This window comes from Oryza sativa, chromosome 4 (assembly GCF_034140825.1).
Source record: "Oryza sativa Japonica Group chromosome 4, ASM3414082v1".
In the NCBI taxonomy this organism is placed as follows: domain Eukaryota; kingdom Viridiplantae; phylum Streptophyta; class Magnoliopsida; order Poales; family Poaceae; genus Oryza; species Oryza sativa.
Window position 1 is genome coordinate 27,530,462 of NC_089038.1, and position 24,961 is coordinate 27,555,422.

The 24,961-nt window shown below is 43.8% G+C and overlaps 4 protein-coding genes and 2 long non-coding RNA genes across 14 annotated transcripts; 4 read left to right on the plus strand and 2 right to left on the minus strand.

Moving 5' to 3' along the window:
- The first annotated feature begins 1,060 nt into the window (after window positions 1–1,060).
- On the plus strand, window positions 1,061–3,239 carry LOC4336535 (B-box zinc finger protein 20). Of its 2 annotated transcripts, XM_015778537.3 has the most exons (3): window positions 1,061–1,462; window positions 1,556–1,912; window positions 2,755–3,239. In XM_015778537.3, exons 1-3 carry the CDS (start codon window positions 1,262–1,264, stop codon window positions 2,947–2,949), a joined length of 753 nt encoding a protein of 250 aa, XP_015634023.1. In that variant the 5' UTR covers window positions 1,061–1,261; the 3' UTR covers window positions 2,950–3,239. The 2 variants fall into 2 exon arrangements, with proteins under 2 accessions (XP_015634023.1, XP_015634022.1); XM_015778536.3 differs by having other exon boundaries at window positions 1,087–1,912.
- Window positions 3,240–6,048: 2,809 nt separating this feature from the next.
- LOC4336536 (COBRA-like protein 7) lies at window positions 6,049–8,852 on the plus strand. Of its 3 annotated transcripts, none has more exons than NM_001419725.1 (6): window positions 6,049–6,673; window positions 6,815–6,891; window positions 7,166–7,631; window positions 7,727–7,883; window positions 7,982–8,250; window positions 8,334–8,852. In NM_001419725.1, the coding sequence occupies exons 1-6, from the start codon at window positions 6,613–6,615 to the stop codon at window positions 8,615–8,617; spliced, it is 1,314 nt and encodes a 437-aa protein (NP_001406654.1). In that variant the 5' UTR covers window positions 6,049–6,612; the 3' UTR covers window positions 8,618–8,852. The 3 variants fall into 3 exon arrangements, with proteins under 3 accessions (NP_001406654.1, XP_025880328.1, XP_025880327.1); XM_026024543.2 differs by having other exon boundaries at window positions 6,393–6,673; window positions 7,982–8,254; window positions 8,334–8,787; XM_026024542.2 differs by having other exon boundaries at window positions 6,430–6,673; window positions 6,815–6,907; window positions 8,334–8,787.
- A 373-nt stretch (window positions 8,853–9,225) lies between these two features.
- LOC9269566 (uncharacterized) lies at window positions 9,226–14,446 on the plus strand. 5 transcript variants are annotated; one of them, XR_003241728.2, is made up of 8 exons: window positions 9,226–9,331; window positions 11,577–11,648; window positions 12,201–12,275; window positions 12,433–12,549; window positions 12,977–13,081; window positions 13,365–13,469; window positions 13,911–14,042; window positions 14,110–14,446. XR_003241728.2 is itself a non-coding variant. In XM_026024544.2 (7 exons), exons 1-7 carry the CDS (start codon window positions 9,235–9,237, stop codon window positions 13,988–13,990), a joined length of 651 nt encoding a protein of 216 aa, XP_025880329.1. In that variant the 5' UTR covers window positions 9,226–9,234; the 3' UTR covers window positions 13,991–14,446. The 5 variants fall into 5 exon arrangements, 2 of the variants coding, with proteins under 2 accessions (XP_025880329.1, XP_015635926.2); XR_010740991.1 differs by having other exon boundaries at window positions 14,163–14,446; XR_010740992.1 differs by lacking the exon at window positions 11,577–11,648.
- Window positions 9,412–17,315, minus strand: LOC112938583 (uncharacterized). 2 transcript variants are annotated; one of them, XR_010740994.1, is made up of 9 exons: window positions 17,220–17,315; window positions 13,489–13,529; window positions 13,102–13,143; window positions 12,387–12,416; window positions 11,668–11,709; window positions 10,868–10,964; window positions 9,919–10,008; window positions 9,776–9,800; window positions 9,412–9,656 (listed from the first exon to the last, which is right to left on the minus strand). It is a non-coding gene; the product is annotated as an uncharacterized lncRNA (long non-coding RNA). The 2 variants fall into 2 exon arrangements; XR_010740993.1 differs by having other exon boundaries at window positions 13,489–16,842.
- A 456-nt stretch (window positions 17,316–17,771) lies between these two features.
- On the minus strand, window positions 17,772–22,498 carry LOC4336538 (aldehyde dehydrogenase family 3 member F1). The gene is made up of 9 exons (XM_015780439.3): window positions 22,170–22,498; window positions 21,977–22,045; window positions 21,779–21,875; window positions 19,487–19,693; window positions 19,151–19,383; window positions 18,880–19,040; window positions 18,705–18,795; window positions 18,469–18,618; window positions 17,772–18,296 (listed from the first exon to the last, which is right to left on the minus strand). The coding sequence occupies exons 1-9, from the start codon at window positions 22,422–22,424 to the stop codon at window positions 18,060–18,062; spliced, it is 1,500 nt and encodes a 499-aa protein (XP_015635925.1). The 5' UTR covers window positions 22,425–22,498; the 3' UTR covers window positions 17,772–18,059.
- A 536-nt stretch (window positions 22,499–23,034) lies between these two features.
- Window positions 23,035–24,961, plus strand: LOC112938622 (uncharacterized). Its single transcript, XR_003241795.2, has 2 exons — window positions 23,035–23,376; window positions 24,533–24,961. It is a non-coding gene; the product is annotated as an uncharacterized lncRNA (long non-coding RNA).

A 24,961-nucleotide genomic window follows, 5' to 3' on the forward strand; every position in this document is an offset into this window, starting at 1 on the left:
CCACGACCACAATCCTGGAACGTCTAATCAAATTGATCATTAAGCCGCACAAGGCTTGAACTTTCTTCAGTCCATTCAACCGAAAGGTGAGATAATGCGACGTGGGAATGGTAATGCGTGACTTCTTCTCTACAGAAGTTCAGAGGAAACTGGCGATCACAGCAACTCAGCTTTACAAATTCATCATCCTCTCTCAGTTGCACTTGTTGCACAAGACAGAGTTATCAATTAATATTGTGTGCACTAACTCCTGGGATGTAATTTATTTCTTAAGATATTGTGTACACTAACTATAATAAAACATTTTGCATTACCTGGCTATGTGGCATGATCCTTGCAAATTATTGACAAAAGCATGCGTTGAGAAAAAAAAAATCTCAGCACGAGCTCGTCGTGACGTGAGTACGGCACCAGGTGTGAAAGGTAACATTTTTACTGTCAGCTGTCAATACTACTGTAAACACACTGTTACTGCACGTGGAAACGAGCTTAATTGGACAGATTTAGCTCGGGTGAAGATGATCAGACCTTGATAGAATCAGCGCATGTGGTCCCGAAAACGAGTGCGCTTTTCCTTTTCAACATTTTTTTCTCGATATGAAAGCATGATGGAGCCTGATTTTTTCTTATTTATTGGATATATAATTGATCTCGACAGAACGACCTTTTTGCCCGCTTCTCCTGCAATATTTATTCGCCATATTGTGCCGAAGAAACGATTTACTAGACAGTAACTTGTCCTACAAAATGTGCTAGTTGTTCTTTTCTTAGTACAGAGAAAAAGTATTGCTTAGAGCACCAGATGCACATACAACATGGAGTTGATTAGTCCTGGCAATAATTAAGGTTACTTCTCTCACAAGCCCTGATCACTACCATGTAGTATAGTCATCTCCCAATCAGCACGAACACGATTCATAAGACTTTCACAAATCAGGGTTAGGTTGATTTGCAGGGGACACCGCCTTTTCAGCTTTATTTTCCTTTCACCTCGGCCTAAAACCGGCCGTGCCACTGCCGCCGCCCAATATATAAACACATCTACTCTCTCGTGCACTACAACTACCACTCGTCCACTCCTAATAACCTACCACTCTACTTCTCCTTGCAACATCGTCGTTAGTCCTCTAACCCAAGGCATTGACCTGAGCTTGTTGTGCGCTTCTGCCTTATCTGCATCCCCTCCCGGCCGAGACGCGACCATCTTTCTTTCCCGCTTCGTTAGCTGTCTCTGCCGATCGATCGGACTGGACGGGGAGACATGAAGGTGCAGTGCGACGTGTGCGCGGCCGAGGCCGCCTCGGTCTTCTGCTGCGCCGACGAGGCCGCGCTGTGCGACGCGTGCGACCGCCGCGTCCACAGCGCGAACAAGCTCGCCGGGAAGCACCGCCGATTCTCCCTCCTCCAACCGTTGGCGTCGTCGTCGTCCGCCCAGAAGCCACCGCTCTGCGACATCTGTCAGGTATGCACGCGGCGAGAGGCTGCTGCTCTTTTTCCTCGGGTTGCTTCTGTTGCTTGCTGCAACTCTGAAGCGTGTGGACTCTCGTCACTTCAGGAGAAGAGGGGGTTCTTGTTCTGCAAGGAGGACAGGGCGATCCTGTGCCGGGAGTGCGACGTCACGGTGCACACCACGAGCGAGCTGACGAGGCGGCACGGCCGGTTCCTCCTCACCGGCGTGCGCCTCTCGTCGGCGCCGATGGACTCCCCCGCGCCGTCGGAGGAAGAGGAGGAGGAAGCAGGGGAGGACTACAGCTGCAGCCCCAGCAGCGTCGCCGGCACCGCCGCGGGGAGCGCGAGCGACGGGAGCAGCATCTCCGAGTACCTCACCAAGACGCTGCCCGGTTGGCACGTCGAGGACTTCCTCGTCGACGAGGCCACCGCCGCCTCCTCCTCCTCAGACGGGCTATTTCAGGTCAGTTCATCCACTGTTAACGATCCAAACTTTCCATGGCAACGAAAACCTGAATACGTATTCAGTCCGGTTCATGCATGAAACCCTGAAAAACCAATCCACACACGTTCTTGTGAGCACCATGAACGAAGCACAGGCAAAGCACGGCGCGCCAAACTCTGTTCAGGCCCTGCCGGCCGTCGTGGGCACATAAGCCAATCTGTTCACAATATCGTGAGCGGACAAATTTTACCATGCAGGTAGTTTGTAGTCATGCTCACACAGCTAGCAATAACAAAAAATATATGTAATTGCTGGACCAGGGTGTCAGGATAATATCCTGTGGAGACCACAAAAATAAAATACTAAGCGATAAATCCATGAGGGTGGATTTTAAACTTTGAAGGGGACGTTCACTCATTGTTTGTATGTCGCTCAAATAGTTATAAAAAAATTTGAGAAGATGTACTAATATGTGATATATCACTTCATAAACATACAAGTTAAAATTCAATTTATATATATTGTAACGAAAAAAATAAATTTAATTGTATTTATACGTTAACTAGCTAGCTGTAGTTTAATATATTTTTTCGTTATGAGATATATAAATTGAATTTGAATTCACATGTTTATGAAGTGATATGCCACAAGCAACAAAAAGATATTTTCTTAAGAGTTTAGAATAATTTCCCGTAAACCTGCATATCATATTCATCCTCCCCTCACGAGCAGATTGTTCCCTGCTTTCCCTATTTGAAAATTTCCCGTACTCTGTCTGCATGTTCAAAACAGTAAGGTCGCTAGAAGCTTGTGCTTGGACTCATGTGGCAATTGGCATTTCGCTGCTTTCCTTCGTGCAGGGTGGGCTGCTGGCTCAGATCGGTGGGGTGCCGGACGGTTACGCGGCGTGGGCCGGCCGGGAGCAGCTGCACAGTGGCGTCGCTGTCGCCGCCGACGAGCGGGCCAGCCGCGAGCGGTGGGTGCCGCAGATGAACGCGGAGTGGGGCGCCGGCAGCAAGCGACCCAGGGCGTCGCCTCCCTGCTTGTACTGGTGAAAAAAAAACGTGCGCTTATCAGCCACAGCCAGTACGAAATGTACGATGCTTGTGTACCAGTGTACTGAGGTAGTAGCGTTAGAAGATTAGGAATTTAGTAGTGGATGTTGATTTTGAGCTTAACGCGTGTCTTGGATGAATCCCTGACTCCTGAATGTTTGGGGAATTAATGTGAGTGGTAGTGTCCTCTTTGGGCGGCAAAGAATTATACGCCCCTTGCGAACATGTCGAACTGTACGGTCTGCCATTTAATCTGCACGTTCACCCCTCTGCATCTTCTGTACTGCAAATCAGATTTTGTGACTCTTCCATTAGGTTATGAAGTTTTCAGGATGTTGCAGCGCAAGCTGAACGTGCGGCGATCACCGTTACTGAGCAAGCATTCGTATCTGTTTAAGCGACCCGTCAACAGAAGTGCTTCACTAAGGAGCTTTTCATATTGTAGCCAAAATAAATCTAACCAAATTTTAGTAAGTTGACAATATTACTAAAATTTTGATCGGATTTCTTATGAATTTACAAAGTTTTTTTAAAAAATATATGCACATTTTTAACAACTTTAAAAAATTAGTATGGTTTGAAATGATCAATCTAAACATCCCCTAAATTTTGAGTAGATGGTAATAATCACTTCCAGTTAGCAGCAAGCTCAAGACTGAAAGCTTAAGCACTCGGCATCACGAGCGGATCGACTTTGGGCTACGCTAATCACACCCTGTTGGAAAAAGTGCATGTGAGGTCCCTCATCTTGTCATTGAATTTCAAAATGATCCCTCAACCAAAAAAACTATCATCCCTCGACTGACAAAACATGGTCACTCTGGGTCTTTAGGCGGCATTGACTTTGGTTCTGTCCTAGTCAGCGTAGGACCCACGCGGACCCCACATATCAGTGACACCTCACCTTCTTCTTCCCCTTACCACCTCTCCCCCATCATCACGGCGCGAGCAGCGGCCGGCGCGTGCGACTGTCGCCGTCTCGTCCCATCCCACTGTCGCGTCACTCTTTCCTCCTCTTCGGCTCCCTCCTCTTCCCCCTCCGGTCCACCTCTTTCTCTCTCTTTCTCTTCCCCTCCATCGTCGGGCACCATTGCCGCCCCCCTGTGTCGTCATCGTTGGCGGTAGGGATGAGCTACTTCGGTAGCTACTCCACCTACCTCGAAACCATCTTCTCCGTCGTGCTCCCGCCGCTCGACTCGATTGCCTGACTAATTTCTGCCATTGTTTTCATGCAGTCAGAGCTCGTCATCCCATCGGCGCTAACAACGTTGTTCTACGTCTCCAACATCGTCTAATTTGCCAAGGTCATCATCTTGAGACGCTGTTGTAGTCAATGGGCATCGACGGGAAGCGGACGTACTACATCCTCACCGTAGTACAAAAAACGGACCGGCCCAGCGGTTGAACCGAGAAAAACGGAACCATCACTCTCACCAGGTCAGTTTGTTTTAAGGACCGCACATGCAATGGAACCGGTGCAAACCGGATGAACCGGATGGTTTTTGAGGAAAAACGGCGGCCCTGGCTATTTTGAACCGCCGGTTCGTGAAGCAGATGGCTAGATTCTAAGGCCCACTTGGATTGTTGCGGCCCAATTATCTTTTATTTGCCTAAAATGAGGAAAAAGTGCATCACATAGGGATCAATCCCTGGTTGATGGAATAGAAGCGCATCAACCACACCACCAAGCTAAGTTGGTAACCTTGTTTACGTCGGATTATGTATGATAAATATACTTTCCGGTTCAACAATCGAATCGGTCGACCCAGCGGTCCAACCAGTGACCTAGTGAACCAGGAGCTCAAGCGGTTCGGTGCCCGGTTCGGTTTTGTCTACGATTTGTTAGTGAGTGCAGCTAACTGCTAATTTTCAGTGGATGGATGTGAGCCATGTTGATGGATTTATGGAGTTTTTTTTACATATAGAGATCGATTAGTGGTGTTGCATTTTTTTTTGCCTTAAACGTTACTTACTGTCTTTCTTCGAGTTTGCCTGCTTTTTGCCACCATATCTCCTCCATCTTTCAACCAGGAGACTCAAGACTAGAGGCAAAAGAACCGCAGTATCGACCTCTTCCACTCTCCACAGTCTGCACCTACCTTCGCCGACTCAATCACCATCGCCGGAGGAAAAATTCCCGGAACCCTAATCCAGTTGCCACTCACTTGGCTCCTAAATTCATCGCACACATCGCCAATCCTACCAAATTGAAGGTAAAAATGAATTATCCATGCAAGGTACTTCATTTCCCCTCTCCGGCCCCAATGATTCTGCTATCAGAATGCCACCGGTGCTCCCTCCTGCTGCCACCTCTGTTCGGGTGCCACCGGACCACACGGTGCGTTGTTGCCTCACAATTTCCCGTGCCCATCCACCGCCACCTCGAGCTCCGCCATAGTCCCCTCGAACTCCTAGGCTGCCGTGCCCCTGCTTGAACTCGCCGAAGCGCCGCCGCCTGCTTCTACCCCATGCACGAACGGAGGAAAGAGGGAGATGAGGGATCAGGGTTGGCCGCTGACATGTAGGGCACACGTGGGTCCAATGCTGACTCAGCCTCCACGTCGGACAAAACTATGGTCAATACCGCCTAAGGACTCAGAGTGACCTAGTTTTATAAGTTGAAGGATGTCATATATCTGTTTTTTGGGTTGAGGGACGATTTTATAATTCGACGACAAGATGAGGGACATTGATGTACTTTTTCCCACTCTGTTTGATCCATTTGAGGGGAAGAGGGGCCAAGGTTGCAAAATGAACGGAACCCAATTGCCCAAAGACTGCTCGTTATCCCATAGAACGCTCTGTTATGGGCTCAGTGGTGATGGGCCGTTCGCTGAAATATGGTGGGCTCAAAGATGATGTCTCCATTTATTTCTCTTTTGCGTGTACAACAACATACAACAACATGGTAAAGAACTGATTTTTATTTTTTTTGCGAGGAGTGAAGAACATGGTGGATATGCAAGCAGCAAACGAGGTAACTCTTTTTTTACTGTGCATCCTACAGATCTTTTTAACATCACGGAGCTCACTCCGTGGTCCAAGAAAGAGCATCAATTACATTTCCCCCATTGTTCATCGTTCATCTCATTGAAACGAAGTCATAAACAGTCCCGCCTACAGAAATGTTTCCTTTTGGACACTGTCCCGCCTACAGAAATGTCTCGGCCAAGTTTCCTCATCACCCCAGTGGACCCCACGCGTCAGCGTGCTCCAGTCCACTCGATTCAAAACTTCCCTCCATATCTGGCAACCATGCGCGTCATCCGGTGTTGGCGATGTTGCAGAGGGGAGGAACCCTTCGTGACCAATCCGGGATGGCTTTCCAAATCGTGATCGCACTGGCACAGTGCCACCAGAAAACGAGCAACTCATTGCCAATGGATGAATGGAGTAGTATGTTAATACGAGTAGTAGTACCCGCTATCTTTGGCGTTTAATTCGAGGCTAATGCTGCCGTTCGTGTCACATCAGCGACCGGATTCATCTGCTGATCCTGTCGTCTTCCTCGTACCCTCTCTGCTGCTCCTTCCTCTTCCCTTTGTCGCCTACGCGAACCTGGTGCGAGGTGCCCCGTTGAGAAAAAAATTGGGTTCGAATTTTTCTCTGGTTCGCTTGTGATTTTGTGGGGGCTAAAGAATCAATCCTTCGGGGCTCGGAGCGATGGACGTGGACCAGCTGATCCTGTTCGTCTTTGTGTGCTGTTTGTCCTCGAGGTTTGCTGGTGAGCTCTGTGATATTCAAGTCATGTTTGTTTCCCGTGCTGTTTCTTGGACATCGCCGTCGTGTTTGCCCTCCGAGTGTTGTTCTTAGGTTTGATTGATTGAACTACGGTCGGTGATTTGTTTTCTCTATGTTTTGACAGATGCGTATGATCCGGTAGATCCGAATGGGAACATCATAATCAACTGGGATTTTCAGAGCATCGAGAACGTCTACACGGTGCGCATGCCTGCTAGTGAGTTTAGTACTGCCGTTAATTTTTCACTGTTTGGGATCATCCCAGTAGTAGATATGCAGTCGAATAAAAGATTCAGAATTTCAGACGTACCATCGTTGCAACTATCCTTTTTATCTCGATTCTAACTTTTCCCCATTATTTCCTCCGGTGAAACTTATCATTAGTACAGCCGAAATACGATATTCTGACAAAAAAAATTTGACGTTCGCAACCGCCAACACCACGAATCAATCGATATATCCTGTGCTTATGCAGGTCATGGTGAGCGTCCACAATCACCAGCTGTACCGCCACATCGAGCAGCCCGGGTGGCGGCTGAGCTGGAGGTGGGCTGGCAACGAGATCATCTGGGGCATGACGGGCGCGGAGGCGACGGAGCAGGGCGACTGCCACCGGATCCGTGGCGCCACCCGGCCGCATTGCTGCGAGAAGCAACCGGTCATCGTGGACCTGCCCCCCGGCACGCCGTACAACAACCAGGTCTCCAGCTGCTGCCGGGGCGGCGTGCTGTCGTCGCTCACGCAGAACAACCGGACGTCCACCGCGGCGTTCCAGATGGTGGTCGGCGGCTTCAGGCGCGCCACGTACCACGACGGCGACAGGGGCCCCGCGCTGCCGTCACGCTTCGGCGTCGGAGTGCCCGGGTACTCCTGCAGCAACGCCACCAAGGTGAACGCGACCAGGTCACCGATCGGCAGGCACCGGCACGTCCAGTCTCTGCGTAAGGCTTCTCCCCTTTCTTTCTTATCGCGGCGCGTGCGTTGAGCGGGAGTTCTGAGCGATTCTTGCTGCCGCGCGCGCGGGCGCCGTGTGCAGTGACATGGCAGGTCACCTGCACGTACTCGCAGTTCATGGAGGCCGCGTCGCCGACGTGCTGCGTCTCCCTCTCGTCGTTCTACAACAGCACGATCGTGCCGTGTCCGCGTTGCAGCTGCGGCTGCCCACGATCCCCCACGGCGCCGCAATGCATCAGGCAAAACCCCCCGCGCACCCTCGTTTCCCACACCGCTTAAATCCTGTGCTATATATCCCACTCACTCATCTGCATTTTTGGTTGGTTTAATTTTCCAGCGAGGGCGAGAAGCCGGAGCTGCCGGCCGGCGACGGTGAGGCGGTCGCGCCGGTCTTCCGGTGCACCGACCACATGTGCCCAGTCCGGGTGCACTGGCACGTGAAGATCAGCTACCGTGAGTACTGGAGGGTGAAGGTGACGATCACCAACTACAACCAGGTCAAGAACTACAGCGACTGGAACCTGGTGGTGCAGCACCCGAACCTCCGGAGCCTGACGCAGCTGTTCAGCTTCAACTACCAGCCTCTCATCGAGTACGGCACCCTGAGTAGGTATCACTCACTTTAGCATGATCTCCGTTCGAATTGGATGAACAGAGTGAACCACAGAAGTTGTTGTTTGATTTTGCAGACGACACGGGGATGTTCTGGGGGATCCAGTACTACAACGAGATGATGCTGCAGGACGGTAATGTGCAGACGGAGATGATACTGAAGAAGGACAAGAGCGACTTCACCTTCTCCGGTGGATGGGCGTTCCCGAGGAGGGTGTACTTCGACGGCCACGAGTGCGTCATGCCACCGCCGGATCAGTACCCCTTGCTGCCCAACGGAGGCCCGGACTCGCGCGTCTCGGCGGCGCAATTGATCGCCAGCTCGTGCTTGTTGTTGCCATTCATTTTCCTTATCATGTAAAATATTATTTCGCCATCGTAATTGTTCGAGTAGGAAAGAGAAATACAGGTGCAATCGTGCAAACTTGCAGAGCCTAAACTTTGTGTAAAATTACTAAGGGCTGGGGTCTAAAGGACTGGGCTGAATTCTATGTATGTGTGTATATACCGTTTTGGGAGGAATTCCGTAAAGACTTTCCCTTCCCAGGCCTCGTTTAGATGAAGCCCGGTAAATAACAATTTGTATTTTTTTTGAACTCCCTATCTATTTGTCGACAAATTCTTGGGCCAAAATCACCCAGATTTTTTTTTGCCTTTGGATTAGCATCCAAAGGACAGGGAAAAAAGGTCATAAACATATTTTTTCTGTCCGGACAAAATCAAAAGACAACATGGGCTGTAAATCAAGCCCACATAGAAAATACAAAAAAAAAATTTAAATCCCATGATTCAAAGTGAGCAGCCCAAAAACACAGGACAACTTTATAACAGCCCAAAAATAACAAAAAAAAACCATTACAAGGGGACTTGCAAACCAAAAAGGTCACAAAAAGACAAAAAAAAGGCAGAGATCACACAGATCACGCTACTTCACACAAAAGGAAATCCACAGATCAATCAGGAGAAATCGAGCACGCCATGGACAGCTACGAGAAAGAGAAAAAGAAAAAGAAGCAGATTCTAACCAAGAACATGGAGGTCAAGAAGATCAAATCAACAACAAATAATCTCCCAGGTAAGTTCCACTTTACCTTTTTGTTGTTGATTTCACCGGATATGCCATACAGTATCAAAATCAAACAAAAACAACTCAGATTTGAAAACTCTTAGGGAAATTGCATGAAATTTTGGATTCCTTTACATCAAGCAGTACTGAGTAGGGAAACATGACTTTTGATTCAAAAAGATCCTTCTAATAAGCTATAAGTTTCATATTGAAATAAGGGGAAACATAGGGCACCAGAAGAACATACATCATACAGTGCACATATCTCTAACTTTTGCATCCCAAAACATATTCTGTTGATCACAACTAGTATGTCCTTCAATGAACATGATCCCTGTACCGCCAAAATGAGGAGCAAAAAGAACAAATTTTACTACACTTCCAGCAACAAAAGAACCCAAGATTTATGAATGCTCAGAGGATAAGAATAATTTCTCTGCTAACAAAACTTACCTTCACCCACGTTGACATCAATTTCCTGTACAACAGTTCAAAAAAAACAAATGATTGATTTCCTAGATAGCAAGCACAGCAGAAGACAATTCAAAAAAGGAACACAAAACAAAATATAAGGAACAAATATTTCATTTACTGACCATTGCTGTCATCCCACAATCCAAGCAGCTCCAAGGCCCTTGCTCCCAGAATCAACACATGCAAGAGCAACAAAAGCCAAAACAAAGTTGCTAAAAAGTACACATATAACCCAGTCAATATCACACAGAGAACAATAGACCAAAAAAATGAAAATGTCATGTGGACACATCTAAAAATTATAGATAAGAATATCTTGCACATCTGAAATTAGAGACAAAAATTCCTCAACAGTTGCTATCTCAGATAACTTGTGAGATAACGGGCACCACACTAAACCTAAAAATTCCATGCTAAGCAATGGAAGTAAACTAGAGACAGTATGTCAAGCTTCTATCAAGGAAGAAGCCTCAGGTCAATCTATATTCTACCAAGAGAAATAGAGATAACAGAAAAAAAAACAGTACAAAACTAGGCCTACATTACTAACTAGCAAAAAAAAAATATATCAGGCACATATCTAAGAAAATAAAGATGCCTAGGGTTCCCCAAACTACAAGTCTCTGATAAAACCAATATCAATAATTAACAATCTAACTACCAATAGTCAGTTACAGTGCGAAATAATAAAAATTACAACTGTAACTAAGGTATATTTCCACTGTAAGTGGTGTGAGTTGCACTGTAAGTGTGTTTTAGGACTGCATGAAACCTAAAATATTGACTTCATCTGTTAAATCAAAGATTCAAAACTGAAAATACAATTTGAAAACTAAACTAAATCCCCAGATGAAAGAAGTGGGCATCAAATACCATAACTAAATCAAAAAAGATACAAGGTTTAAGATCAGCCATTCAAATGCCTCAAGAGATATATTTTTTGTGGGTAATTTCCTAATAGAAAACATATATTGAAGCTGACATCCACATAAATGCAACCAATAAAAAAACATGGAGCTATACATCCATAAATTTTTCTGCAAGAAAAAGTTTGACGATCATAGAATTTACCTGGCTAGTTCTCCTTTTCTGTTTTAATGAAAGGAATAAGTAGACACATAAGAGTTATGTCCCGGGCAGCACTTGTTAAGCAAAAACAAAGCAGAATCTATGCAAGACAAAGAAAGAAAGTTAATGTTGGTTGCATACATTAACAGACAACATAAATGAAGCGGCCTCACACTTGCAATGGCACAAGAAGGCAAGCTAATTTCAGTAAAAACATCTAATTAATTCAAAAATGGATGATAACCCTACACTGCATTGACTGGAAAAAAAATCTACAACATAAGGGGAAGCAATACAAACTCACTATTGTTTTTATGAAACTAAAAGTACACATATTCTAACTTATGCATGCACAACTGACAAAAAAGAGTCCCTAGGGTTCCCAAACTACAAGTGTCCTAGTTTTCACACAAATCAGTAATATACCCAAGGTCAATCAATTACAAAATCTAACTACCAACAGTCAGTTACAGTGAGAGATAACAGAAATTACAACTGTAACTTAGGTATATTTCCACTGTAACTGGACTGTAAATGGTGACGAGTTGTACTGTAAGTATGTTTTAAGTTAGAATTACTGTAATTTCAGACTGCATGAAATCCAAAAATATTTAAGTTAGGTAGTCAGATTACCTAGAACATATAAAACTAACATGCTTTTTAAATATTTCTATTACATGCACCAACCATACTTGATTTAAATTACATGCAGGGGCTGATAGAACAAAGTCTCAAGTAACAGGAAATACAACTGAAGAATTAAGAAGAAAGAAGACAGTTGAAGGTTAGAAAATCATGCTTACCTATTATTGTGCATCATATCTGATCTTCATAGAAAATTTCATCTAGCACAAATTTATGTATGTAAAAAATTAGTCATGAAGCATGACAAAAATTACAGTGATAATTAACCAAAAAATTAGAACTGTATATTCAGTTACAGTGAGAAATAACAAAAATTACAACTGTAACTGCAGTGCATATGGACTGTAACTGGACTATGACTGGAATCATGCATAACTTTGTCCAAAAATCCAATACTCATGCAACAACATCAACATTATTCCCTACTATAACATGATCTAAATCATATTATAAATTACCTAAATGATGGCCTATCTTCAACCAGAAAATCATGTCTACTATCAATGAAATTGAGAACTGAAATACTATTTCAAAACTTAACAAAATTACATAAGATTAGAACAGTCAGTTATAATTGCAAATGTAACTGAGGTATAGTTCCACTGTAACTTCACTGAGTTGTACTGTAATTATGTTTTAAGTTAGAATTATTGTAATTACATTTTGTAATGCTTTTATTTACATTTTGCAGGAACAATCTCAGCTGTAGAATCAACTAAGGACATCAAGTTGGACACCAAGAAAAAAGAACCACTACAGATGAAAAGTACATAAACAACTATAAATAGATACTATATTGTTCCCAATTAACTCAAAATAGAAATCAAACTATTTTGACCTATTGAACAAATTATATTAATGAACCTTTCATACTTACCAAACATAACACTGTAGTTTCTCATGAAAACTTCAATTTTCTCCAGTTGCAGGTCATGAAGAAGTACAAGATGAAAAAAGAAGAAGCCAAGAATCAGATAAGAGCAATATTATGGCAAAACATATTAAAGAAACCAAAAGTCAGACCACTGAAGTTGTTCCAGGTCAGAATGGCATTGTTATTACTATATTCATGCAAATCTTTCAAGATACTATTGAAACATTGTAATTATAGTGGACTAGCATTCTAAACTTTGTATACAACTAAAGTTGAACTATAACAGACCTAATTTTGACTACATCTGAGTGATAAAAACTGCAAAGAATCTAATGACATAATTACAAAATTATGTCACTAAACTATATGCAGATTTTCCTATTCAAACGAAATCAAAATTAAGTACTTATATAAACACAAAACATGCACAAACACATACTTGTATTGAATTTCTATTTCAGTACTAATGCAAGAACATCAGTATTAGTTCCTATTGTAGCTTCTATCAGAAATTCAGTACTCATGCAATAATATCAGCATTACTTCGTATTGTAACATGTTCTAAAAATATTAATATAACCTAACACATGCAGGGGCTGATAGAACAAAGGCTGAAGTAACAAGGAATTCACAATCAGAGAGATGTGGAAGTGACAGAATTGACTCTGAAGAATTAAGAAGAAACAATACAGTTGAAGGTTAGAAAAAACATGCTTACCTATTATTATGCACCATATCTGATCTTTGTTGAAAATTTCATCTAGTACAAATTATATAAGGCAAAAATTAGAGGTGAAGCATGATAAATAAAAATAATCTAACTACCTTAATTCAGTTACAGTTAGAAATAACAAAAGTTACAGCTGTAACTACAGTGCATATGGACTGTAACTGGAATCATGCTTAACTTTCTCCTAAAATTCAATAGCATCAGCATTATTCCATATTGTAACATGTTATAAAATGACCCAAAACATGCAGGATGTCATAGATTGCAGGCTCAAGTTACAGGGAATACACAATCAAAGACATGTGTAAGTGACATAATCGACTCCAAAGAATTAAGAAGCAAGAAGACAATTCAAGGTCAGAAAATCATGCTTACCTGTCATTGGCACCATATATGATATTTGTAGAAATTTTCATCTAGCACAAATTTATATACATTAAAAATTAGAGGTGAAGCATGATAAATAAAAATAATCTAACTACCTGCATTCAGTTACAGTGAGAAATAATAAAAGTTACAACTGTAACTACAGTGTATATGGACTGTAACTGGACTATAAGGGGAATACATTAAGCAAAATCAACATCATATGAAGAATTAGAGGCTAAGGATAATGCAGTAGTATGTGAAAGCAAAACTAATAGAGTGGGACTTATTCAGATTCAAAAATATAAATCAAGCAGTATTTAGCCTCAAAAATGGTGTCAAAACAATAAAAAAAGCCTTTCATTTTGTCAACATCATATGATTTTTTTTTGCAAAACTCAAATTTTGACTAATGATGCTTTCATTTTCAGTTCTAGGATCTCATTACCTCCAGGATTTTGGAAAAAGGCAAAAAATCAGCAACAATTGGATCAGAGATTGGCAAAAATAAAGCACAAATACTTTATGATCAATACACATTTCTTAACGAAAATGAAAGACTGGTAAGTACAATCATGTTTTCCAAAAATGAAGAATATATTTATTTCTTTGTCGAATAAATGTAAACAGGTGAAGGGGGGACAAATGAGCTATACTAACCTCATGCAACACATAATTCTAAGTCCACGTGTCAGCTTGCAAGCAAATGAAGTATCGGAGGTGTACAACTTGGGAATTTTCAAAAAGTAAATAACAATTTCTGCAAGCATCGGAGGTGTACAACTTGGGAATTTTCAAAAAGTTTCAAGATGAATTAATGGAGACATTAAATCTTGAAATGTCAGCTATACAACATGGAAAGACATACAAGGTATATGCAGCTGCAAATCTAATATACTGCTGGTTCACAAACCAGACAGAAAAATGTTTTCACATTTACTTTTACTATGCAGATTATATTGCTATATATAGACTATGCACTGTTCAGCATTCAGTACAGTTAAAGATTTGTCTCATTTCATGCTCTCCCCAAAGAAGAAACACAAAACAACTCTAATAAAACATGCACTAAATCAGAAATGTCAATTAAGAACCATACAGTCCATCCAAAGTCAGAAGCTAGCTCTGCCTCATTTCATTGGCAGAGAAGAAAGTACACAACATGTACCCAAGAAAAGGGGGTACGCACTGAAAAAGCATCCAGATTTTTAACTTGAAAGAACATCAAATTCAGCAAAAAAAAAAAATGAAGCCAAGACTCCCCACTCTAGCCCAGAGACAAAATTCAAAGCACCAGCCTTAAATTCCTGAAAGCATCATACAAGTTCTACTATCCTTGTTCAAGCAAAACAAATTCTGAACCAAAGAACAACATATACACAGAAAGAGCAACAAACCAAGAATCAAGGCAAAACGCATGCAGGGGATTGGATTTCATTTAACCAAACAACTCAGCATACTGGGAAATCAAGCCGCACATATCTGAAAAGAAGCGATTCATAAGATGAAGAAGGCAACACAAAACATACTTGGGGATGAGTTAACATGCATATGTGAAACGAAATTCTTCATATGCATAAAAATTCAGATATACGCAGGGAGTTGACAGATCAATCATCTCTGAAATGAAAATGCTTCACATGCAGAAAAATTCAAACACATGCAAGGCGTTTAACAGATCAGTCAACTAAATATCTGAAAATGAATGCAACATTCAGATAAAGTTGCAGCGATGCTTCCCCTACTGTATTCAAATGACACATATCAGCAATATAATGTTGTCATAATTAATTCCCCCTACCAATCCTACTGGGGTGGAGCTAGGAAATCCCCATCTACCAGCCACAAATCCAAGATCAGTGACAAGCCAAAAAAAAAATCACCGATTCGCTGTGCGCTAACCCCACATCACACAAAGCACAAAATATACACTGATCTGCTGCAAGTGATTTGCAGATTTGTGCATAGTAGGAGTTCTACTCCAGCAGAAACAAAACACAGACAACTACATGATACTAACATACAAAAAGAACACAATGAGAGGCCAGAAAATACTGGATTTTATAGTGGCTTGTTGCTAACTAATTTGGATCAGCACCACTGAACAATATTGGGATGCATTCATAATTGAAAAGAAAAATAAGGCACTGAGCAAACCTGAAAAAGTATTGATACAGTTATTATATGCTCATAATAAGATCAGGAACACACAGGGAAATTGGCAAGATGCCATGCCAGATTTACTTGGCATCATTAAGAAATATGAAACACACATGGTATATACCATTAACCATGTAGGTGCATCATTCAAAACTATGGAAACAGAGCTAAGCTTATGTGTGAAAAAAGCACCCCTTGGAAAATAACCTCTTCTCCTAATCAGAACCATAGATGTCTGCCAAAAAAACATAGCTAAGCTTATGCGTTGAATGTGGCATCTTCTTCCTACTTTTCCAAGCATAGACACATAAAAAAGCTGTACAGAGAAGCAAATCAATGATTACACAAATTTATAACTGAAGTTGCACAGATTTGAAAATGCAACTACAACAACCAGGGAGTGCAATACGTCGCCGAATGTATATGCAGTTTACACAAAACAAATGCAAGCCCAGTCCAGTCCTGAAAAATATGGTGTGCTAGTACGAAGCATCATTTGCTATCCGTCGGTACTCAGGCATGTGCTGGGTGAAAGTGAACCAAGAAACACAGAGAAACATTTCAGAAAGCAGAGTTGTCTCTCTTCGCCTCCCATGCAAAATTTTGAACAAGCAAATAATCTATAGAAATATAGCAGTGTCACTGTCTTCAGTCAGGGAGTTCATTTCGTGATCTCTGAGCCAAATAAGATCGCTGAAACCTTTCAAAACATCTCTCTCTCTCTCTCTCTCTCTCTCTCTCTCTCTCTCTCTCTCTCTCTCTCTCTCATTTGACAAGTACACAGTTCATCACTAAATCTGCTGCTTGCATATCACATATACAGAAGGAGTTGTGCATGTTAAGAACAGAAGGAAATAACAAAATCCCCTGTACAGGACAGAACAGAACAGAGGGGAAAAATCCTAGCAAACCTGTAAATCTGCTAAAAGGATGTCCAATTTACTCCGAAAAATGCAAATCAAACACAAAAAAAATCCCTATCTACCAGCCACAAATCCGAGCTCAGTGACAAGGCAAAAAAAAAAAAATCCAGCCATCGTTTCCACCGATGCCTAGTTCGTTGGTTACGATTTAGTCTAATCCCAAATCACACAAAGCAGAAAATTGATATGCTGATAATCTCATCCATGTACTCTATCTGGGCAATCCCTCTCAATCTTTCATCTCATGAACACAGAAGGAAAAGGTACTGTGAAAGTTCACCTGCAAAAAAAACAGAAATAACCTAGAAAATTTCAAATAGTGTGTCGCTTTACCTATAAATAAACAGATCAGAGCACTGCTCACCTAGAACTTAACAAAATAAAAAAGCAACAGCTAGGCAGTTCCCTAATAATTATTTGAACATATAAATCTCATCGGCATGACATAGAAATCAACAGATCAGGGCACTAATCACCTAGAACATATAAATCTGATCAACAATACATAGAAATCACGGATCCACTGAAACTAAAACGAAAACGAAATCGACTCAGGACCAAGCTTCGAAACCTTGACCGATTCAAATCGAGAAAACTAACCAAAAAACCGTTGAAAAAATTTCACCAGTGGGAACTACAAACGAAGATTGGACTCACCGGTTGAATCCAGGGGGAGAAAATCGATCCAAACGATGGATCTCTCTCCCTCTCGCTGGAGAGAATGAGAGAGAGAACAAGAAAGCGAGAGTGAACGAAAGAGAGAGCGCGCGCGGAGACAACGAGGAGAAAGCGATAAGTAAGAAAAAAAAAACGGCTACGGACATGGCGTGGAAATCGAAATTTAACAGCGCCACGAGACCGAGGAGACCAGGTTTTGACTCCCACGCGTCCTGATCCAAACCAAACCGTGCACGCATCTTAAAGTATATCGGACTACCAAAAAAAACGACAAATATCGGGAGAAGAAATTTAATGACAAATATCTAGCAAAATCGTTTTTTTTTCTTTCCCTATTCTATCAATATATTCCAGCACTGTCTAATACTAGCGTCTTCTCCGACGACGAAAAAAGGTGGTAGCACCACCAGATAGAGGGTTGGCCGGCGCTACGGTGGGCTGGTGGTGGCCATGATGGGGTGGAGATGGCGCCACCTTGGCCATGAGATAAAAGGGGACGGACGGTGTGGGACTGTGGGTGGCAAGAGAAGCTTGTTGTTGGCTGAAATTCAACCCAAAACTACTGAAATTGCACCTTAGTACCTTACATTTACCTTACTTAAAAGGTGGTTTCTTGACGAAACGTAAATTACAGGTAGCGCATTTTTCTTATATAATGCAGGCAGTACATTTTTGCTGCTTTATACTAGCAACTGCAAATCTTGTTCTTATTCACTAAGCGATATAAGTCTATATTTATTCTCATCAGTAGTCTCTTGGGCTAAATGCACTCACTTTGAACTCCACAAAAGCGATCACCAATTCCTTCCCACCAAATTTTCACTTCTTTAGACCGAGGAAGGTTAAGACGAATCCGACGTAATTGTAACGGTAGAGCTGTCGCATCATGGAGATCTTGCTGTCATCCCACGGCGGGTACCTGGCCGTCAGCTCGATAAGGTATCCTCTCGTCAGAACCGCCTTCTTGTGGCTGAACATCTCGAAGGAGTACTTGCCGTGGTACTGCCCGAATCCGCTCTCGCCGACGCCGCCGAACGGCAGCGAATCGATCCCGTACTGCAGAGGATTGCCACAAGAAAAGATGACATCAAATAACTCTGTAGTACGTACTGGATCTGCAATTCCTATGTTCTTGTTTGGATGGGCTCAGTTTGGCCCATATAAACTGATGGGCCGAGATTGAAGCCCATCAAGCAAGGCCTGGGTGGGGTAAGGCGTGTGTGCATACTTGTACAACTGCGTCGTTGAACGTAACGCTCCCCGACGACGTCTCCTCGACGATTCGGCGCCTCAGTGCGGCGTTTTTGGTGAACGCGTAGACGGCGAGCGGCCTCGGCCGCGCTCTCACGAAGGCGATGCTGTCCTCTATCTTCTTCACCTGTGAGAAAGGTAGCCGTTTCATTTGATCTGTCTAGTGGTACTCCGCTCTGCATAGAGGAGGATGTTAAGAACTTTTTAATTTACCGTGATGATGGGCAGGAGAGGGCCGAAAATCTCCTCTGTCATGATCGCGGAGTCGAGTGGGGGATTCAGCAGAATCGTGGGCTCGATGCACCTGAAATTTTTTCGTGAGTTGGTCAACTTTGGGTTGTCTTACCGACAGATTGATCAACGACACGCAGTTTTGTTCAGAATTTACAGGTTCTTGGCGTCCAATGTGCCCCCGTGGAGGACGGACGCCGCGACCGATTTGTCCTTGAGAAGGTCACTCAGCCGCTGGAAGTGCCTCGCGTTGACGATCCGCGCCATGTGGTCCGAGTCGGCGAAGAACTTCTTCAGCGTCGACTTGAGCGCCTTGATCTTCGGACGAGACCGACACGTGCACGCCGCGAGACAGACACACAAACGTCAGGCACAAATGCGACTCGGGTAGCAAAGCAGAGGAGGCGTGACGTGAGGTGAAAACGCACCAGGACGGGCACGAAGCGCTCCTCGACGAGGACGTAGTCGATGGCCAGGCAGGCCTGGCCGGCGCAGGACGACCACTTGCCCCCGACGACGCGGTTCACCGCGGTCTGCAGGTCCCGCGCGCTGCCGCCGATCGTGTCGAAGATGCAGGGGCACTTCCCGCCGAGCTCAAGCGCCACGGGCGTCAGGTGCTTCGCGGCCGCGGCCATCACGACGCGCGCGATGCGCGGGCTCCCTGCAATGCCGCGCGCGACAGAAACCCAACACATATCAACGGCGTTTCAGCCGGGGGACCCAAAAGCTACCAGTGTGTCCTCCATGGACCATGGTTATATTACCGGTGAAAAGGACCTTGTCCCATCTGTGTTCCATGAGCTGCTCGCCAACCTCCGGCCCGCCCTGGATGACCTTCACGGCCGTGGCGTCCATGTATTTGCCGACGTTGTCGCCGAGGAACTTAGCGGTGGCCGGCGCCAGCTCCGATGGCTTCAGCGCGACCGCATTGCCGGCCGCCAATGCTCCAACGAGAGGCTCCAGAGAGAGGCCTGCATGCATAGAGCACACAAAGTCGTTGCCTGATTAGTTGATACAGTACCCAAAAGTAGCCAGTCAGTGTACTACCCTTGTCCCTCATGGCCTCGTGGGCACCCACCCTTGCGTCTCTACTCTCTGGATTATTACATGCATGCATGTGCAAAGGCTGTGGATTGTGGTAGCCAGAGTGACATCCACAGGCGCAGACCGCGCGCAGATGAACGGTCAGTCATTTACGTTTTTCACAATTTCACTGCCTGTGAAAATTCTGACTGCTGTATCACATGCTAGCTAGTACTATCACCGTCCCAAAATAAGTGCAGCTATAGATATTCGTGCCCAACGTTTAACCATCTGTCTTATTTGAAAAATTTGTGAAAAATTTAAAAATATTTAGTCACACATAAAGTATTATTCATGTTTTATCATCTAATAGCAATAAAAATACTAATCATAAAAAAAATTTAAATAAGACGAACGGTCAAACGTTAAACGTGAATAATAAAAAACTGCACTTATTTTAAGACGGAGGGAGTACGTCGCTTGGTTTATGCTGAGGCGAGCATAGCAGGGGTACACATGCTAATACGCTGTTTTTGCAAAAAAGAAAAAAAAAGTAGAAAGTCCAAATTACCCTTTTGAGCACACAGTGAAATAAGTATGTTGCTATAGTAAAAAAAACAGTGATTTGCAGTTTTTACTGTAGAAAGTCACGGTACTGTTAACCTCTGACTTTAACACCTAAAGTCAGGATCTCAATCCGTACGAATTACCTCTCTCAATTAAAAAAACAAACATATTTTTTCACCCTCAACTTGTTACACTGAACGAAGGCCAACTCCAAAGCAGTTTCAGTCCTACGTGGCACACACATGGAAGTCCAATCAGCATAAAAAATATATAAACAAATATGGGGCCCACTTGTCAGTTATGCTTCTCTTGGTCAGTACATGTGGTCCCTATCTTTTTAATGTATTTTTATGATGACTGGACTGCCACATGTGTCATGTAGGACCTAAACCACTTTGGAGTCTATTCGAGGGATAATTCGTCTGGTATTAAAAATTGAGGACGATGAAGAATGTCTAGTTTTTTAATTGAGGGAGGTAATTCGTAGTACTACAATTTTTTTTTTGGGGGGAGGGAGGGGTATTCGGATTTTTTCAGAAAGAAACATGCTGAACATTGGGTTTGACGACTGAAGCAATATTCTGAGACAACGCCCCAAGTATAAACTGATTGCCACCCAAAAGAAAAGTACTTTAGTTCCAACTATCAAGCGTCAAACTAGCTACCAAAAGAAACAGTGGTAGCTCTGTGTATGTTGAGTTTTTCTGGGACGGAGAGATATATTCGTCTGAAGTACTACTACGAATAATCAAAGTTTGCATGTTAGCAACTGGCCCTACTAGCAACAGGATACCATAGCACAGCTATTCGCTGTTACTTAAACTCAAAAGCTGTATTGAATCCGACAATTCAAGGACTATCGTAAGCTAATCATGTGCACTGAGCTATGGTACTAGTACACCCTTTGAGCTGAAGGAGTGTTGGCCAGCCAGACAATCGGTAGGACGTAAATGAGTGTTGCTATACGTCCGATTTCCTCGTCCGACCCCCATCCAATCCAACCTTATCTACCAATCGTTTCGCTCCACGCAGACCAACTTCTCTCTATGTGGGCCTCTATGTGGGCCAGAGCAGTTACGGAGTAGCAGCTAAGTGCTGGTCGGACATACCAGTCATATGTATAGCGATTTTCGACGTTAAATACCCTCACACAAACACAATAAATCGAATAGAGCCTTCTAATACTCCGTATATACGTTTGCTATATATATATTGCTATTCTTCTATACTCTTGTACTGCTAGCAGCATGCATCGCCGCATGGCAGGCAGCCATAGCTATATTTGTCCCGACAAAGTATAGGTGAAAATTTAATGGACCGATTCATCAATGCGAGAGTAGCACCGTTTTCCTGACAATGCTTCACATGGGCAGCCGCACTCTCTGCTAATGCTCTTGCTTGAAGAAGGGTAAACGAAGGAAAAAAAATCGCTGTGACCTGTGAGAGATTGATGATGGTTTGCTTACCCAACGGGACATTCCAGCAAGAGAAGACGAGGATGACCCCGAGCGGCTGCGGCTCCAGCTGCGCCCTTGCCGGGAACGCGATTAGCGGCACCCAGACCTGCAACCAGCGAGGCGTCAGAACTCAGAACCAGGAGAAGCAAACCATTCATGTAAAATAATCGAACAGTGCACACTAAAGCGTGGTCAGATCAGGCTTGCCTTCTCCGGCGCCATCCATTTCCCGACCTCACGCAGCGCGGCGTTCGCCGACTTGACAAGCACGCCGATCTAAAATCACACAACCATTCGCATATATACAAGTTAAACGGAATCATATCAGCAGATCGATCAGTTGGCAGTTTGGCACACGGGAAATGCCAAATGCATATTCATCGCCAACTAATCAATTAACCTCGTCTCTGTAGGCCTCGGCTTGGTGCTTGCCGAGGTCCTCGCGGAGCGCCCGGAACGCGGCGGCCTCCTCCTCCGCCAAGAGCCGGAGGAGCCCCCGGAGCTGCGACTGCCTCCACTCCAGGCTCCGCGTCCTGCCGCTCTCGTACGCCGCCCTCAGCTCGGCCACCGTCCCGCTCACGGTCTCGCCGGGCCCAAGCGCGGGCGGCGGCTGCTCGCCCCCGACCTCCTCGACGCTAGGCGCCACCCTTCCCATCCTCCTTTCCTCACTCTGCTTCACCAACCTCACTGACTCACTCCAGTGTATTGAAACTTTGCAAGCAGAAAGTTGAAGAAAGCCTCGGGCCGGCGAGGCCAATTTATGGCAACTGACGTGCGCTTGAGCCTATGGCCTACGCTACGCATGAATGCATGATACGAATTAAATGCTGGCACCAGGGCGGTTCAGTAGAATTGACGTCCATTATTGTTGTAAACTGGTGCAAAGGTGCATCATTGGTACTACTGCCGGTTGCTAGGACCGAAAAAGTGAGCACATGCCATGCGCCCATGCCACGGAGAAAACTTGAGGATTTTGCCAGGGCCAGGGCGATCCATCGCCGTCCGGGTGAGTACGAGGGCGTGTGCTCGTAGCATGGTTGTGAATTATATTCTAATAATCTAACCTATAATTCACCAACTACCTCTTACATCCTTCATACTTTATTCATCAAATCTAACGGATGAAAATCATCGAATCCAACCGCTCCTGTTGCCCCACGTCTCCCCCGCCTCCCCTTCTCACACCCCATCACTCCTGAAATCACGGCGCATCCACCCTCCTCTCTTTCTCTCTAGCTCTTCTCTCCTCTCTCTCTCTCGCACTCACCCGACGTCGCCCCACCCGCGCGTCACCGATTCCCCATCCACGATTTCTCTCCTCTCCCGCGCCGCCCCTCCGTCGTCGTCGCGTGAAGTCCTCGCCGATCCCCCGCCTCCGTCGTGCCGATCCAAGTCGCGGCATCGTCAAACCCCTGTTCCCAGGTCGCCGTCACTGATCCCGCATCTCCTCTGCCCCGTTCTTGCCGATCCCCCGCCTCCGTCGCGCCGTCACGTCGCCGATTCCCTCTCCTCGTCGGGAGCGCCGCCGGGTTCAGTCGACGCTGATCCCCAATTTGTTGTCGCCGCCTCCTTCTCCCCTGATTGAAGTGTTGTCAAGTTTCTCCGAGGTGTTTGTTTTTCTGATGGTTAAAGTGTAGTACAAACTGTGCAAATAAAATCAATGTTTTCATCCCGTTCATTTGGTATCCATGACTAAAATTTTCATCCCGTTCATTTGGTATCCATGACTAAAAATTATTAGGACTTGATCTAGCCTGAGATAGCAACGATCGATTCATTTTTTTTCTTTTCAAGTTGTGCTAATGTATGTATGTTCAGAATTACATGCCATTTGGGTTCACATGTCATTAGAGTAGCTGGACTTTCATTCATTTATAGTTACAATAATTCCTGTTATCAATTCTCCAGTGGTATATTTGCTGAAAATATATGAAACTTATGAAACTTGACACAAATCTCACATCTTAATAGATCAAAATATATGTAATACTACTCAAATAAACTTTTCCTGAAGGTTTTCTATTGTGCTATATGTATTATATTTTCAGATATTCACAACCTATTTTATACTGTTGATTACTGATAATATGGGAAGCATTGGTAAGATGTACAGGAATGATGATTATAGATATATGGTACAGCAAATTTGTCTATCACCAATACCATGCAATTTAATGATTTTGTGCAGTCCTTGATTAATGACATCTTGAAGTATATATACAGTTAGGACAATGTCAGATTAAAATCTAAATCCATGCTTACAGTTACTTCACATCTGAAGTAAGATAAATTATCCTAGGAATTAAATCCAAGATTTTATTGGTATTTTGGTTCTTAGGATTAGGATTTTTGCATGAAAAGAGTACTACTAGATTGCAGCTAGGTCAAGGCTCTCCCTGAAACAGCCTTTTACATGGACACTGCATAGTAAGGTCCAGTGAGTTTTATCATTTCAGACGTGTGCAACTCTCTGTTCTTTACTCCTTGCCCAAATAAATTGCTCTATATAAGATATCCAGTTATAAGCTCTAGAATTTTGAATTTGATTTTTTTTTGCTCATTTTTGCCTACTGCACGTGGAATGGATATCCTGCTTAATGAATACTATCATGCTGCAGGATATCCTGCTTAATGAATACTATCATGCTGCACTTTTCCTTTTTGTTTTGGTGAATTTAGTACTATGCAGTTGGCCTTGATCAATTCGTGCTACTTTTGTTTGCAGTTAGTGAAACTGAGTTTGGTTCTTTCTATTCTATTCAGATACATTGTTTCATGCATGATCAATGACTCAAATCTCAATGAAGATAGGCATATTGCTATTCCAGGTTGGTTATCTGAATGTGCGCAGGTTTGCAATTTGCATATCATTGGATGTATATGGTTGATAACTTGATATGGGAGTAATTGGGAAATCTGTGATAAGGTATGAACCTTCCCTTTTGAAGCATTTCTACAGCACCATTGAAGTACCACATAGTTTTTTTGGCCATATTTATTTATAACCATGCAAGGAATAATAACTCTTCCTGATTAGGGCTAATTTTTTTTTACAAAATCTATGATTAACAGAATTGTTCTAATTTGAAACAGAGCCCTCTGGTTTAGAGCTTGATCAGTGAGTTAAAAAAATGGTAGAATATGTGAGTACCGAACATGTTATAATTTGAAGCGCACTCCTCTGATTGAAAA